Here is a 16,353-nt window from a genome sequence, read left to right as displayed (position 1 = left end):
CGTGTATAAATACATATGCATTGAGTAAAAATGGGCTATTTTAATATTACAAACAGACACTCAAATTTTACTATATGTATAGATATAGATTTTGGTAGTACCTATAAGTTAGGTTAGGTTAGGTTTGTATATACCAATTAGGAAATTAGTGAATACGAACTTGTATGGAGGTATAATGGATTTAATATACATTATAATTTATTATGGCAAAAAAGTGATCTAAGTCTTAACTAGAGAAGATAGTTTAATTACTCTGTAGGTACAAATGCTGTTCAATGAATGACCAGCTGTATCTTTCAAGGTCATTTCTTATGCGGGTAGCGAGTACGAATCTGCCCGTAACCACATCCCCTTTCGGTAACTTGAGATGGCGAAAAAAACTCAAATATAGAATACATTTAATTCCGCTTAAACAAAATTAGGTTCACGACGAATGCTTTGGGCGATTAGAGTAAAATTTCAAGGTCGTTTCTCTGAGCAACGTTTGCAGATCTAAACGCACCATCACTTTATCATATATGCTGAATACCGATGAATTTATCACAATGGTATTCTAAAAAAATATTCAATTAAAAAAGATACCAAAATAAATTTAAATGTAATTTTATGTTGCAAGAAAGAAATTAATTATTAATCAAGAAATACCTGAGTATTTACCTAAATATTAATGTGTTAAATTTAATAACCTTTTGACACGGAGTACCTAATCGAATACTTTTTTAAAATAAAAATACTTATTTTTTATTTATGGAAGAAATAAACTTATTCTAAACTCCTATTAAACAAATTTATATAAAATCAATATAATGACATACACAATTCATTCCATATACCAATTTAAAGTAAGGACATACATTACTAATGGACAAATATTTCTAATCAAGCGAGCAAGCGTTCTGAAGGTTTTTGAATTATTTATAAGTGCTTAAACATAAACAAACATACCCTTTTATTGATAAATATTTTAGAACTTCAACCTTCAAGAAACTACTTAGAAGTACCTACAAATTCATCAACAATAATTATTAAGTTCGACAAAAAATACCGGCACATATGAACCAGCGCCCCATCAAAGGTTAATGACTTTAATATGGTAAGTAAACTAAATAGAAAAATTAAACTACCCTCAGTGTAACGTCCAGACTCGTATATACTACATAATATATCAAAGGCGAGTAAGCTAAGTAATACACTTAGCAGCGGTGTTGGCTAAATGCAATTTATTGAATTATGTTGCGTCAGCGTAGACTCACTGTTTGATGGAGCTAACCTTGTCGGATCCAATTAAAACTAACTTTTATGTCATTATCACTACATAAAATAAAACTTATACATCGCATATAACATTTTAAACATATTAATAATTACATGAGCAACAGTAAAACGATTCTGATGCAAAAAGGTTTCATATATGTCGTTGTTGACACTTTAAATCCATAAACGTCACATTTAAAAAAAATACCATTGCGTTTACTTAATTTAATTAACGAAATCATGATTTCAAATTGATGATATCAAATCTTATTTACAACATTTCGAAATGCACTTTAAATCCTCATATTATGAAGTGGTTTTACATTTAATATAATCTTGAAAAATTAAAAATGCGAGTACTTGAATAAAATATATTTTTAATTTCGAACAAATTGGTGTCTATTTAAAATTATTTCTTAACTACTCATTTGTAATTTAATTAATTATACATGATTTCATATTGAGAACGGACCCTATTAAATCGACCATAAATGCAACCACGTATGTAATTTCTTAGTTAAATTTCTAAATAATCTTGTATTTGATACTCGTTTTCTACTCGTATAAAACGCTCTTTATTGCTTTTCAAGTTAATAAAATTAAAGTATTTTTTCAGTAGGCAACAATTGCAAGAAGTATATTTCAGTGCTACTTTATTGCCTCATAAAGAGTTCAATAAATAAAAATATTTTTTTTTATTCATACACAACCATTTTAGTTGGAACGAATGCAGTTAGTTTTGCAGCCCAATATATTTGTTTCAGTTATATTTGTTTCTAGTTTCCAGTTATTTAAATGTTGTTAAAGTGTTATTGTAAAAAAACCAATCAAGACCATTTATTTAATCTGTAAAACAATTCATGATTTAAAAATAAAAATTTGGAAAGAAGTTAAGCTAATATAGCTCGCGGTCTTAATAGTTTAAACATAAGGGGCATCCTACACACAAGTTACTTGCTTTCTTTTGAACCCTAAGTTATCACATACTGCTAATTTTAGCATCAATGTGTCACCTTGTTCATCTTAATAGCTTTTATCTCGAAGCATTTACATCGCTCCAAGTGTTTTGAGAATTTTCAACCGACTTCAAAAAGTAGGAGGTTATCAATTCCGTCTGTATTTTTATTTTATTTCTTTTTTTTTATGTTTGTTACCTCGTAACTTTTTACTGGGTGGACCGATTTTGATTATTTTCGTCAATCGACTTTTAAAAAGTCTAAGTTTTTTTTTTCATTTCACTTAGGACTCTAAAAAATATGTTGAATACGCAATTATTTTTGTTACTTTTTAGTGCATATTTATTTGTTTTAAAATTATTAATATTAATTTAAAGTCTATATGAATATTATTCAAAAATATAAAAGTTCCCGTATTATAATGTTACCCTACAATTAATCATAAACAACCGGATACGTTTTTATTTCTCACAGATAAATAGCACTTGCAGTGTAATGATTTTGCTCAAAGCAATCAAGTCTTGGAGTGAAATCATCTATGTATTGCATTCGCACGTACATACTTGCGTGAAATTACTGAGAATCGCTTAAAGGTGAAACATTGTGGTTTTAAATTCATGTACAGTCGGGGTAAGAAAAGGTTCGTCACCTTAAGATCTATTTTCGTGTGTACGATAATCTGCTTTACCGATCGAGAATCACATATTGCGTTGCAATGATTTGATGTTTAGATTCAAAAGGTACTAAGAGTTTAAAACTTGATACAGGAATTAATTCCCGAAGGTTCCCTTACTCTAACTATACATATAAAATGTCAAACAATACCAATCAAAATGATACGCCGAAATATATTTATTCAACATACTATTTCATTACTTATGATAAATTTAAATAAAATATTTCCTAATTTAAAACAATTTATAAATATTAGATAGCAACACATATTTACTTGTCCATTTTAAGGACTAGTTTCACTACGTTAATTTATATTTATTTAAGGAAAGTAAATATACATTATATACTTTAAAATTATTTAGATAACGCAACGGAACCACAGATAAAGACAAAATGGTCAATGAGGACAGAGCATTACAAACAAATATTTATATACTAAGAATTAATAGCAATGGATTCAAAAAAGTCCTTAATATGGATACTTAGGTTCCGAGAAAATAATGCGTTTACATTGACTTTGATATCGAAAAGCAAAAACAAATAAGCAGTTAGGACTTCAACTGACCGGAACATTGAGTCACAGTAATACGAACCAATAAACTCACAAACCTAATCAATGGGTCGATTCATAAAATAAAAATAAAAGTCGGAAGGATGTCTGAATCATGTAGACAACATGCATGACTTGTTACACAAGATGGCCATCAAAATACGCGCCAAAAAACAACGCGTCGGTATTTAAACTAACAGCCTAATCAAAATATTTTTAAAAAAATGTATTGATGTAATAAATATTATAAATTCATTTTAATTTGAATTACACATTTCTATATTCTAATTGTTTTGTATATAACAGAATTTTTCTCCAATATCGAGTTGTTAAAAGCATCTTAGTATGATTAATACTACTTTGATCATTTTTATATTTTCAAGAGATTAGTTAAAAACTTTTTCGTTTTGTAAACATTTCCTTACAAGAATAAACTCTGTTTTATGAATAATTACTGGATTGCTCTTTGCTGTCGGTTTTGCGTTATTATTAGATCTCTTACTAATCTGGAATGGAATGAGGTCGTATATGTTTTTCATTATTCCGTTCGATTTAAGTTCAAATATTCCATAGAGTATTTAAAATTTTTGAATTACATTAGAATATTAGTAACTAAAGTGAATTAACTTTGTAGAAATGAACTGTAGTATTTTTGTTTTATTTAAGGAATGTTATATAAAAGCAGGATGATGAAAATATAATACCCCTAGCGCATTACATCCTCATTCGGTCCCGACGACAATCGGAGGATGTTCCTATGGAATTTATAGCACTCCTGATTTAAATGTATAATGACCACGTAGGCGTACACCGGTTGAATACCATTTGTTTCAGTTGTAGGTACCATCAGACGATCGCGCGACGGTGTAAATTTATCTCCGTGATGGGAATAATTCCAGTTTTTTTTAACCTGTAATCTGTATCACAAACCAATCAGGGTCTTATCTGTTAATACATAGTGGTACTGATAGTCATCATTTCGTTTTTCTATCTATTAATTTATTCTAATTTATCTTAAATAAGATTTTATTACTCTCAATATATTTTGTTTTTAAGATCAGTTTTAGAATCTATTAAATGACTGTCATCATCAGTTTGTTTGATCTAAAATTGAACCATCGAATCATCATAGCTGACTTAGGTCACGAGTATTTTCTTTTATAGTTTATTATACTACTTATATTATGTCCTTGTTTAATTAATATTGTAATTATAAAATAAAGATTATATCTAATTTAATTTATTAAAAAAACGACAGATAAAAAACATCATTCGTTATAGTATGAAAAAAGTAAACCGATGCCAACCTAAAGAAAACAGCACAGATACATAATGTTATAAATAGTAATGAGATAAAATCATTAAAACTAGTCTTATTGTTGAATGTAATGCATAAATCCCAGATGGTTTGCAAACGCACAATTAATTACAAGACGTAGGAATGAATCACGCCTCAAATGCCGAAGAATGGACTCGTTTACATGGCTCCTTCGAACGAGACGCGTATGTGTGTCGCCTTATTACATGTGACTCAATTTCTTCGAATAACATACGAATACAGAGTTAAAAAAAGAATTCATTAAGTTACTAATGTTAATAAATTAATTACCTTTTCCAAAGGACTCAACTATAACTAAAATTATAGGTTACTCAACTAAACCAACATCACATGAACTAAACACGCCACGCTTGATCCAACTATATCGATTCGAACATTTCAGTCGTAACGTAACCAAATTCAAACTTAAATACGGTTTGCAAAAGTTCTAAAGTCAGAATCTGGCAGTGACATGCAAATTCGCCACTCGAAATGCAACGTGACATGACGAGAGGGGGGTGAGGCGGCATTCCTAGCTGGGAGGGAGCGGTCATCGACCGTCCTCCGTTGGCCGTATAAACTACGCAGCCGCATAAGGTCAATACAGCTCGCCTCGCCGACCGGTCCAGCCGTTTCGAAACGCCATTGTTCCAATGACGGCACCACACGACTCCGAAAATCAATTACAGCACATGCTAAATCTAATTTACTTGCGCAAGAGAGGATATTATCTCTTAATCAGATTGTGTGTAATGCGTTTTGTCGCCACAAATACTCTAGCTCGCCTGGAAACCTACTTCAACATTAACTCGACCGACTAAGTACACAGATGGCAGAGGCATTTTTATTTTCGAATTACGTACAATTTTTCCGCTTAAAATGGATTCGCTTTCGTAAACGCTTAATGAGCATCGCATTTCCTATCCATAATTGATGGCATGTCAATGTATCTAAAACGCTTAGGAAATAAATAAAAGTAATCATATCGTTAAGTTAAGCTAATCAGTGATAAACGCGACTACAGTGAGTCACGCTAAACATGTCACCACATGTTTTCATATACAATTTAACGTACCTAAACTTTCTAACAATGGATAATAAGACACTTCTTAGTCATACGATCATGCATATTCAGTAAGTTTCACTTAAATAATATTAATATTCCAGAAACGTAATCGCTCATAAGTCAACATGGCCGTCGCGTCACCATGTGATTCAAAATAGTTTGATATCGCATAACAAGAAAAAAATCCTTCTGGAGTGAGATAAGTAAATTGATAACGTTGTTGGAATTAACTTCAAAATTTAATTTATCATTTAGTTTATATCATCTGTTAGAAAAAAAAGAACTATAGTTCTCTTTGTACAATTACATAATTAAATGAGGTTATATTATATACAAAATACTAACTTTGTTATATAGTGGGTATTTTAAAAGTTATTTTAAAAACATGTTTTCATTTTCGATTATATTTATCAATAGTTATTAAAAATGAAATCTTTGAAACAATACTTTCGTATATTTAATTTTTAATACAGATTAGACTTTATAAAATCTTATTTAATACGTCCGTTTCTAGGTGTCTATTGCGTCACACCGCTCGAATAAATAAATCGTTAAGACCGAATGCTAAGTTTTTCTGAGACTCGCTAAAGATGACTTCATTGCTTGCTACACGTGATATCCGACCGAGTTTATTTTGCGTGTTCTTACATAATAAATATTCAATGAAAAATGACACTTACCTTGGTTGAATAATATGATTCGAGGCGATGTCTTTCCGTAAATATTTCTTCGTGGTCATTAATACAGTTATTGATATTATTCAGTAGTGTTGTATGAAAGCTACCTTACGTAATGCTCACACACCATAAAAGACTAAATTTCATATGTAGTTATTTTGTATTACCAAATGTAATATTTTGCATGAGTTTTTACTTTTATAATTGAAATATGTGTATCAAAATTGATGCAACTCATTAATCATTATTAAATAAGTTATTTATATTTAAAAATCATTTGCCTTTAGATTCTTGGAAGAGTCTTAAAATATATTATTAACAATTTATATCCTACAGTAAAATGTATGTGACATTGTAATTAATAATAAATATAGTAAATGAGCGTAAAGTTGTAAATATATCTTTATGTGCTTCCTTATTTTTTATCTCAACAATTAAATATGTAAAAAAATATCAAAAAATATTCTCCTACATGAATATGTACATAATTTTAAAATGATTATGTTGTGTGATGTAATCGCTTGTTGATTTTTTGTAAGTAACAATCAAAGACGTATTTGTAGGCTTAAATATTAGCATTGTTTGTTTACTCCCTAACATGTTTGTAGATAGTTAAGGCGACAAATCGTGTTTTATATAAAATAAAATATCCATCAATCATTCCTCGCTAAGAGCTGTCGGAACCACGACTAAATTATTTAATCACTTTAATTTTAGCTCACGCAAAACAATTAAGCTTAATATGAAGTTAAACGACGCTCTTATAAAAAAATAATAAAGTAGCAAAAAACGCAGACATCGTGTGGAAACTGTCATAACAAACAATGGTAAAAGTTTGCTCACTAACTACCTCCTCATGCTGTCTGAGCATACACTGAATTATGATTTGTTTCCTCGTTTAGTTAGAGACAAGATAATATGTGGATATCTTGAGTTATCAACAAAAACGTAGCATAGTGTGACGCTTGTACTTTGTTCCAAATAAAGTAATTAGTGTACTTACTTTCATATCCGGCAGTCCACGCCCACAGCGACACCATCGCCAACAGCCAGTGATACATAAGCCCTTCAATCTTCCAATAGAGAGGTCCGTACAAGGGTCTCGTCAGACGCAGCGCCATCATCCACACCACGTAAGCGGGTATGCAGTATATGTTGTTCAAGACCGCGAATGTCGTGCGCGTCGCGATCCTCACGTACCGGCTGAAAAAGCAGGGCCGCGGTTCATCCCTGCCGCCTTGCCGTCTCTCCACACTCGGGACGGACTACATGGACACCGTGACAGGGGAGGTGACGGGACACTGGTGGAGAGCGAGACTAGCGAGGCGGCACCGCACCGCGTTCTCCCTGCGGACAGCTGCCGAGACGCGAGGGCTTTCGTCGGACGCGGACAATGGCGCTGCGCGTTCAATAAAACACAATACGTACATTCGACGATATTTATTAATGGAATCGTTCACCGGATCACTGACGGTTATTTCGTTAAGTAGACTGCGAGTACAAATTTAAAAATCGCCCGTCGGCGAGCGATGCGTCGCTGGCCGGCGGGCTTACATGCGATTTCATTTGCGACACACATTTTACACCGATCGACGTAACATTAACTCGTACGAGGCGAGCACACATAGACAGACATACACAATTTTAGTTTACGATGCATACTGTGGCACGACCGCGGCCGGTCGGATTCGTCGTGTAAAATCAATACAAAGTTCATATATAAAATTAAAAAACGACATCGGACCGCTGAAATAATACAAAAATTACAATATTAAAGACTGTACACTATCTAATATATACAATATTTGCCAGCATAGATATGTGCGGGGGCAGTATATACAGGGCGGTGGGGTACGGGCCTCGCACGAGCTGATCACACGTTGTAGTCGTGCGCCATCAGGCCGTGCACCTGCTCGAGGCGGAACGCGAGCCGCTGCTTCTGCGAGAACTCGTCCTCCTCGAGCGTCACCATTAGCTGTTCGTTGTATTTCACCGCGTACGCGTACAGCTCGTTCAGTGCGCAGTTCGTATTGAACTCTTTAGTGTGGAGGCGTGACTCCTCAGCTAACATTGCGTTCATATCCTGATCAGATATGGCCGGCATCAGTTTTATGTCTGCGTAATATCGCTCTACCCATTCCTTATACACTGGAATATCTTTAGCATACAGAAGCTTAGAAGAAGGAGAATCTTTGCCAAGGATGTGGTCGGAAGTCGAGCACGAATCCATGAAAGTCTGCGCAATTACGGACAAGCAAGAATCAACTGTATTAGACTTGTAAACATCAAAGACGAAATTGGGATTTTTAATAAGATTGACCCAAAAACGTAAAGGAAGGGAATTACTTTTCCAAGTATGAACGACTTCAGGATCGGATATGGCATGCTGAAGCGCTTGATCATCGAGAAAATCAAACATATATTTTATTGCAAGAGGTAGAGCGGAGCCGCGATGAGCGGTGCTGAAAATAGTCTCGAATAAATCATCTACAAACTTTTGCAACGTTCCCTTAGTAGCTAGAAGACGTGTAAGATATATTTCAGAAACCATTTTATTTCCACGCTCTCCCTCCTTATGTGCGTCGCCGTCATGATGTCTAACGAGATGCCAATATTTGAAACCGCCGCCGTGTTCGTATTTAAGAGGACTAGCTGGAGGGCTAGCCGAACCGTACTTGCCCCTATTGAGAGTCTCATAAGTATGCGACTTATCGTTCTTTTCCATGTTCGAAAGATTGTATACGGAACTCTGTTTCGCGACTAAACTTAAACAAGCGCCATCGGGTACGCGATAGTGATTAAGAGTATTGAGCTTACGCCATTCGCCTTCACATTTAGTGGTGCTATCTTCATCATAAAGAATTAAACGACCGCAAGCGCCCGTGCGCCATTCCAAATCTAACTCGTCACGACTAGGTCTCTGAGAGTACGGTGTGGCGCGGTAAATAGCGTCTAAACATTTTTCTTTTACTTGGCTAATCGTATCACAGTCAAGAACTTTTACTTGCACGTTTTCTGTTGTAGCCTCTAAGCCGCTAACAAAGATTGTTTGTTGAGATATGGACACGCTCACGGTCATTGGTTTGAAATCGATCGACTGCCTAATTAGTTTTTCTTCGCTTAACGAATATCGCGCCTCGGACGTTATAACATCTACAGGCCCTTTGTCTACTTGACCTTTCATTGACCTAAACAAGAGGTACAGAGGCTCGCCAGCGCATTCACGAAGAAATTTGTATAAGAGGAAAGTGAACCAAGCGCTCAACATTTTTTCGGCGACGCTTTCGGTACGTCTAAGCAACAATTTAGGATGGCTCTTACTTTCCATGCATTTCTCTATAAGCTCCGCTAATAGTGTCTTTAAAACATCAGTACAGTATTCCATTTTACTTTGTAAGGTTACCATTATTAGAGAAGCTACATTAACACGATCACGCATTGAAAAATACCTATTGCTTTCTAAAGTACGAATAAATAATAGAAGGAATGTTTTGTTCATAATTAACTGTCCGAACATTCTCAGACCCTTTTCTTTCCTAATAAGCTCTGGGCGTTCCCACTGAAGGACGGCGTGATCGTCTATATTGGGGAACAATATCTTCATAGCGTACGTACGATAATCTAGGAAAGGTATACCGCCCGTAACATCTCCCGTCAAATCTGTCATTTCAGTCTGCAGTTCCGCGAATGCCTCCTTACACTCCGCGGCTACCCTTAATTCTAAAATATCCATTTGCTCCTGCATATTTTTTAATACTCTAATATTTTCAGTGGATTTTCTCCTATACATAACTAGAAACACGACTAACACTAATATGAATATTACAATACTTGCTATAACACCGAATAATACTGGCTTTCCTATCGCTGCTTGTAAGCCTGCCTGCGACGAATAGGATAATTTACCGATTTTATAAGTTAGAGCGCGACCGACTCTTACGACAACTTCTGGAGTGTCTACCCCGTCGGGTAATTCGTCCCGAGAGGGCGGCCTGCACGTTAGTTGATGTCTAGAGAGTGAAGTGACATTACACAAACTTTCCCCTATATGAACTTCGACATCAGTCTCGGTACATGCTCTATCTAAATTTTGGCCGTTAATTGTTAAATATTCAGACTTATAATATTTAACATCTTCATCAAATTTTTCGTAAATAGGATCTGGATAAAGTAGAAACGCTTCGCCTGTCTTGGTGGTAAGATTTTGAACGCTTTGTACGTCGTCCATATTGAACCCGTATTCTAACTCTAACGGCCTATCGGGATCTAGATTCAGGCCAGCGCTTTCGATCCCAGGAGATTCGCATATGAGATGGGTCTTCAAATCGACTCTATGACAAGGGGCAATATACGGTCGGTTATCGTGATACACATATATCTGTGGGAACCGAATAGAATGGAAATTACGGCCCAATACTTTGATGTTTATCCCTCCGGATGGAATTCCTTTGGGTTGTTTGCGTTGTGATGCTAATGGTGGACCAGATTCTACGGAAACTACAACGGGATCTTCGATGTATTCAAATTTTTCGCGTTCTAACGTACGCATGCCATTGTCGAAACGCATTCGTAACGTGCCCATTTTTAATTGATATGAGTGACTAGTTCTACAAACCGCTTCCTCGTGAGATACCGACAATATAGCACACGGTAAATCATCGATAAATGCCTGAATATTGCTACCAGCATTCAAATATTCACCTGTTATACTTAATTTAGTACCGCCAGATTGTGGACCGTATTTAGGTTGAATCGAATTGATTTTTGGATTCACAAAAGCATAGTGATGTTTCGACTCTCCACGATAATCCGCGACACGAACAACAACTGGCCCATCCCGAGGCACTTCTTCTCCCGGACCGTCAACGGTACAAACAATACGTCTTGTTTTAACATACAACTCAATGATAGGCTGACATTTTATACCCGCTATTGTTACTCCGTTATAGATGTCCGATATATTTCTACCTAAATTTATACCTTCGATAGTAATATTAGTACCTCCGTCCCACGGGCCTAACTTCGGTTTAAACGAATGAATTTCCGGATTAGGGCAAGTTTGGGTACGATTTAACCAAACACTAGGTGCGTCACATTGTTCCTGAACCTCACATCTATCTGAGCCCTGGCACCAACCGCATCCGAATTTTTCAGGCAACGCTAAGCAAATACCGCAATTATCTGCCATATCATTACAACGATAAATAAGAATATGAGTGTTATCTGGATTATCTAATGGCTTTGAACCACCCCATATAACAGCAAAGGAAGCAGTAATATTAGGCGCGCGAGATGTATAAGTAAATTCTACAGCTTCACAGTAAATTGTATCGGCGAGTAACTGAGCATTAACGTGAGTAACGCGACCCTCTATATTAAACTGACAAACGAATCTTGTTTGAACTATGAACTGACCGATAATGTGAACTTTTACTTTGATAGCTTTTTTCACGCCGGATGGTACTAAAATTTCGTTAGTGCCGTCGGAAGTGGAATTTATCGTAGGGCAAAATCCGGGACCAGAGCGATAACTGGGGCCAATTCTACTTACGCCGGTTACTAAAATATCGTTTCTACAATTTTCTGCTGTATCATGTGTACAGCGATGACCATCAACGCACCAATCACAAGGAAAAGACGAACTGACACACTGAGTACACGAGCTATACGTATTACAATCAAAAAATGTAAAATTAGTAGCTACAAAATCAGGTCCCTGAGTAGTGCGTACGGAAAGTTTGGCTGTAAAATGATGCTGACCAGCAGGAATAGGTGGGAGAGTATCTGTACGCGGTGTAGTACAATTTACCCCATATGGTTTCCTAGTCGCATTAGTTATAAGAGTACGATCTAAAGCTGTAAATGCACACAAGAATTGTCCATTAAGTGTGGGCAAGTTTTCAATAACTAAATCTAAAGTTCTTGCAGTTGTTCGTTGCAATTGATTGGGTGTAACTTGAGTAATGGTTGTGCAACGTCCGCTGCGGTAAGAAATCCAATACAGAGCGTCTTTAGCTGCATCCTGGCAGTCCGATCGCAGGCTACACTTGTTCTCAAGTGAACACCATCCACAATAGGGGTCTTTGGCTCCAAGACATGTTAGGCATGATTTATAAACGCTACACTCTTGAACTTTTACTTTTGACACTTTTCTTTCAGTCATTACATATAAATGCATCAATTGAGTATCGAAGAATAAGTCTTTATTCACTGGTGAACCCTCATCTACAACAATATCTCCATATTCGAAAGCTGAGGTAGCACTTTCTACAACGATCTTCTTAAGGTGACCCTCAGCTGTGCCTGCGAAAACAACAGTGTAATCTCCGGTAGCTGTCGCGGCTACTGCCGTTAATCGCTTCTTAAATACAGCAACTGGTACTGCTTCAACTGGTTGTTCGCCTCCTAGTGGAGTGTTAACATCCAAGCCACAAAAATCTTCACTTATTGATTGTAACTTGGTTCCGATACAGGCATGGGATGGTGATATAAAATCTAATCCTCGAGAGCCGTTTCCACTAAAGCAGGTTTTTATATTTTGCATGAATTTCCGTCGTATGGCTTTAAGTGAATAAACACAAAGGGCCGACAAGTTCGAAGGTGTATTGGTATTAATAGATTCACTCTGGCTAAATGCAGCAAAGAGAACATCATGTTGAGCAGTAATTCCTAGTTCACCTGCTAGTACAGAGCCGGCTTTTCCAACAAATGCTGCCTGTACGAGGTTGTACCCAAAGTTGCCACCGCCTTCACCCATACAAGACATTGGTATCTCAGTGTATGAATAGTAATTCTCGTCATCATGGCAGACACGTACTAACTTGCTATAATATGTGTCAGAACCAACACTACGTAGCTGAGTAGTCAAAAAGTAGCTAAATCCTTCCGAGCTAAAGCCATACACGTAATTTATAGGATAACGTTCTCGAGATAAAGAATTAACAAACATACGAGTCCCAGTAGTGACGGCTGTTCTAGCTATCATAAAAAGTCTGTCATCTTCAAGAGAACGGCTACTAACTGTAGGTACTTCAGAACGATACGGCGAGTTTCCAGTAAACGTTACTCCTACATACATAACTTGCGTCATTGGTGGATTAGGAGGTCCCGGCGCAATAAACGCTACGGTGGATGCACTGGCATTGTTCGCTACAACTGGTTCGCGGACTTCACGTACGTCATGAGATATATTATTTAGATTTCGCACGGAACACAACCCTTGAAGCACCGAACCACACGTTATAAGGCGGCTCGTTGCATAGTCAATCACAAGCGCTTTGTTAACATTATCCGTTGGTTTCTTTACGAAGTTGGGTGGGCAATCAAACGTGCACTGTGCGGAGTCATTAACTGGGCCCGTCTTAATAGACTGCGCAAGTTCGAGATCTGGGGAAAGCTGATAGATTATATTGACAGCTCCAATGTAGACACGTCCCGTGTTGCGATCGACGACTAGGTGATTGAAGAGAGAGGTAGGCGCAGCGACCTTGTCGGAGAAAGTGCACACCACGTCCTGCGAGGCGCGCGCGGCGGCGCACGCGGCCCCGAGGGCCAGCAGCACGCGCCACATGGCGCGGGCGCATGTGGCCTACCGTTGTCGCCCGCGTAGGCACCCACCCGTCCATCTGGAACGCGATACACCCGCTCAGCCACTGTCCGACGTCGCCGTTTCGTTCCCATCGCACAAAACCGCCCCGCATCCCACGACTCGCTTAATAAATCTTCTGAATTGTATAGAACTGACGACGAGTACGAGAAGGCTCGGAAGGGTCTGGTGCGATTGGATCGAGTACGTGAGCTGAAGCGGGGACGCCCAGTTGCCCGTCTTCCTCGATGACATAAGTACCAACCTATTTTACATGTTATCGACTATTCAGCCACCCTGCGCGATAACTGGTCGTCTAAGATGGTCAAACATTTCAACAATAATAATGATATGAATTGTCACAATTATGAGTACAATGCCTTGCAAGTACGTGAATAAAAATGAAAGAATGTAGCAACCTGTGCAACGGATGTTTTTCTATCGCCGCGTACAAAAATAGGTTAGTACTAGGAATGAACGGGCACCGGCGGCCCCGACGCGGTCAGTGTACTGATAGTCACACGCCGACGAAAGCCTCAGCATTATAAAGGAAGTAACAAAAAAATCATACAAATTGGCATGCTGTTCGTACGAGGGAGTGAACGTGGTAGCGTAACGATAAATAAAAGAAAACAAATCATATTCGAAAGAACTGAATACATCGACGACATCGAGTATACTTACAGGATAGCCATGACGGAATAAGATCGGACGGGCTTCAAAATTTCTATCACTACTTGATCATATGCATGTATGGAAGCGCACTTTCATAATGCGGAGACCGTAGTGTAGGCTCTGGCCGAGACCTGTAACAACAAACATTGTGTTTAAGGCCCGTTGGGGCTCCATCCGCGATTTATTTTGACTTCCGTGCACTTTTGTTACAATAAACATTTTAAAAGTAGTAAATATTTATTGAAACTAGTTACTAACTATTAAAAAATTATATATTTGCATTAGATTTCAAAATTATCATTAAAAAAATCGACTCATAAAAAGTCATGTGCTCGATAAAATGATTCGATAACCCTAACAGAATCTGAACGCTATACCGCACGACCGCGACCGGTCGTCGTTCTTGTTGATTGCATTCTCGCCACCACCCACTCGACCTAATCTACCACCTACGCACGCGAACCGACACAAAAATACTATTGCATCGACAATCATTGATTACAATCCTATCTAAAACTTAAACAGTTATATTGTAACGTTCACAGAAAAACTTATGCTTCGCTGGAGAACGGAGAAAGAATGTCAGCCATTACCGCGCACGCGAGTCGATAAACGGAAGCCATTTCAATAAACGCCAATTTTTCTACCGTGTCACAATCTAATTTAGTTTTAAAGTTAAAACTTACCGTTTATAATGATTATCTCTTAAACGATACAATCCTTAAGAATCCAGGACCAGGTGGCAAGACTCGCTAAACACTATTGCACCACTTCACAATATTCTTTGTATAATCACTGTTGATATTTATAACAAAACACTAACACCACAAGTAACGGTCCTATTCACATTATTCTGACAAAATAACTTGTTTTCGGTTGGTATTGTCGGTTTAGTATGCAATGAAGCCCGTTTGAACAAGGAGTCCACGACAAGAGCATCAGTCTTCGTATGTCGCCATGGAATGATTTCAGTTTCGCTTTTCGAACGAGTCTAGGCGTGACTGGCCCGAGCCAAGCCGATTCCGCCCGATCCAGTAAATTAACGCGTAAATGTACCACTTGGAGCAGCACGGTCTAAGAATGCGTTCTGAAATAATATTTCCTATAAAAACGTAAAAAGAAAAATAAAAAATGATAAATCAAAAACATTCTTGATTATTTAATTATTACACTTATTTAATTTTTGTAATTAATACTTTGTTTAATAAGTGGTGACATAAAAATCTTTTTACACTAAAAAATATAAACAATATTCTATTTCTCTATGGGCAAAAATAAGGAAATAACACATCAAGCTACCAATAATAAAAATAATTTATATAAGACTTTTCATTATTTCAAACGATATGTATAAGATAATAATATATTATATTTGTATTTACTTTGAACTAAATTATAGTTCTCGTTCGTTCTTCTTTTACATACTATTAAATTTATCAAACAAAAATATTTCACTTTGATAAAATAATTTCGAATGGTTATGCTATCTATTTAATTTCAATTATAATTTATTATTTTATGTCGTTGCTCAACTAAGTCATAAGGTCTACACTATATTTTTGAGAAGGTGTAGACCTAATAATAATCCAACATTCCA

General features: G+C 36.6%; 1 protein-coding gene across 2 annotated transcripts in view; it reads right to left on the bottom strand.

The window, feature by feature from the left end:
* LOC124535512 (acyl-CoA:lysophosphatidylglycerol acyltransferase 1) overlaps positions 1-15,781 on the bottom strand; it is a 351,483-nt gene extending 335,702 nt beyond the window's left edge. The window contains exons 1-3 of one of the 2 annotated variants that reach the window (XM_047111723.1): positions 15,443-15,781; positions 14,766-14,887; positions 7,500-7,699 (exon numbers count right to left, since the gene is read on the bottom strand). In XM_047111723.1, coding sequence (XP_046967679.1) covers positions 7,500-7,699; positions 14,766-14,776 — 211 coding nt within the window. In that variant the 5' untranslated portion in view covers positions 14,777-14,887; positions 15,443-15,781. Of the gene's footprint in view, positions 1-7,499; positions 7,700-7,921; positions 14,122-14,765; positions 14,888-15,442 lie in introns of those variants that run through there. The other variant, XM_047111722.1, reaches the window with a different exon arrangement.
* Between the last annotated feature and the right edge of the window lie 572 nt (positions 15,782-16,353).

The sequence above is a fragment of the Vanessa cardui genome, chromosome 15, assembly GCF_905220365.1.
Source record: "Vanessa cardui chromosome 15, ilVanCard2.1, whole genome shotgun sequence".
NCBI classification, from domain to species: Eukaryota; Metazoa; Arthropoda; class Insecta; order Lepidoptera; family Nymphalidae; genus Vanessa; species Vanessa cardui.
Note: the sequence above shows the minus strand (reverse complement) of the source record. Positions and strands in the feature narration are given on the sequence as shown.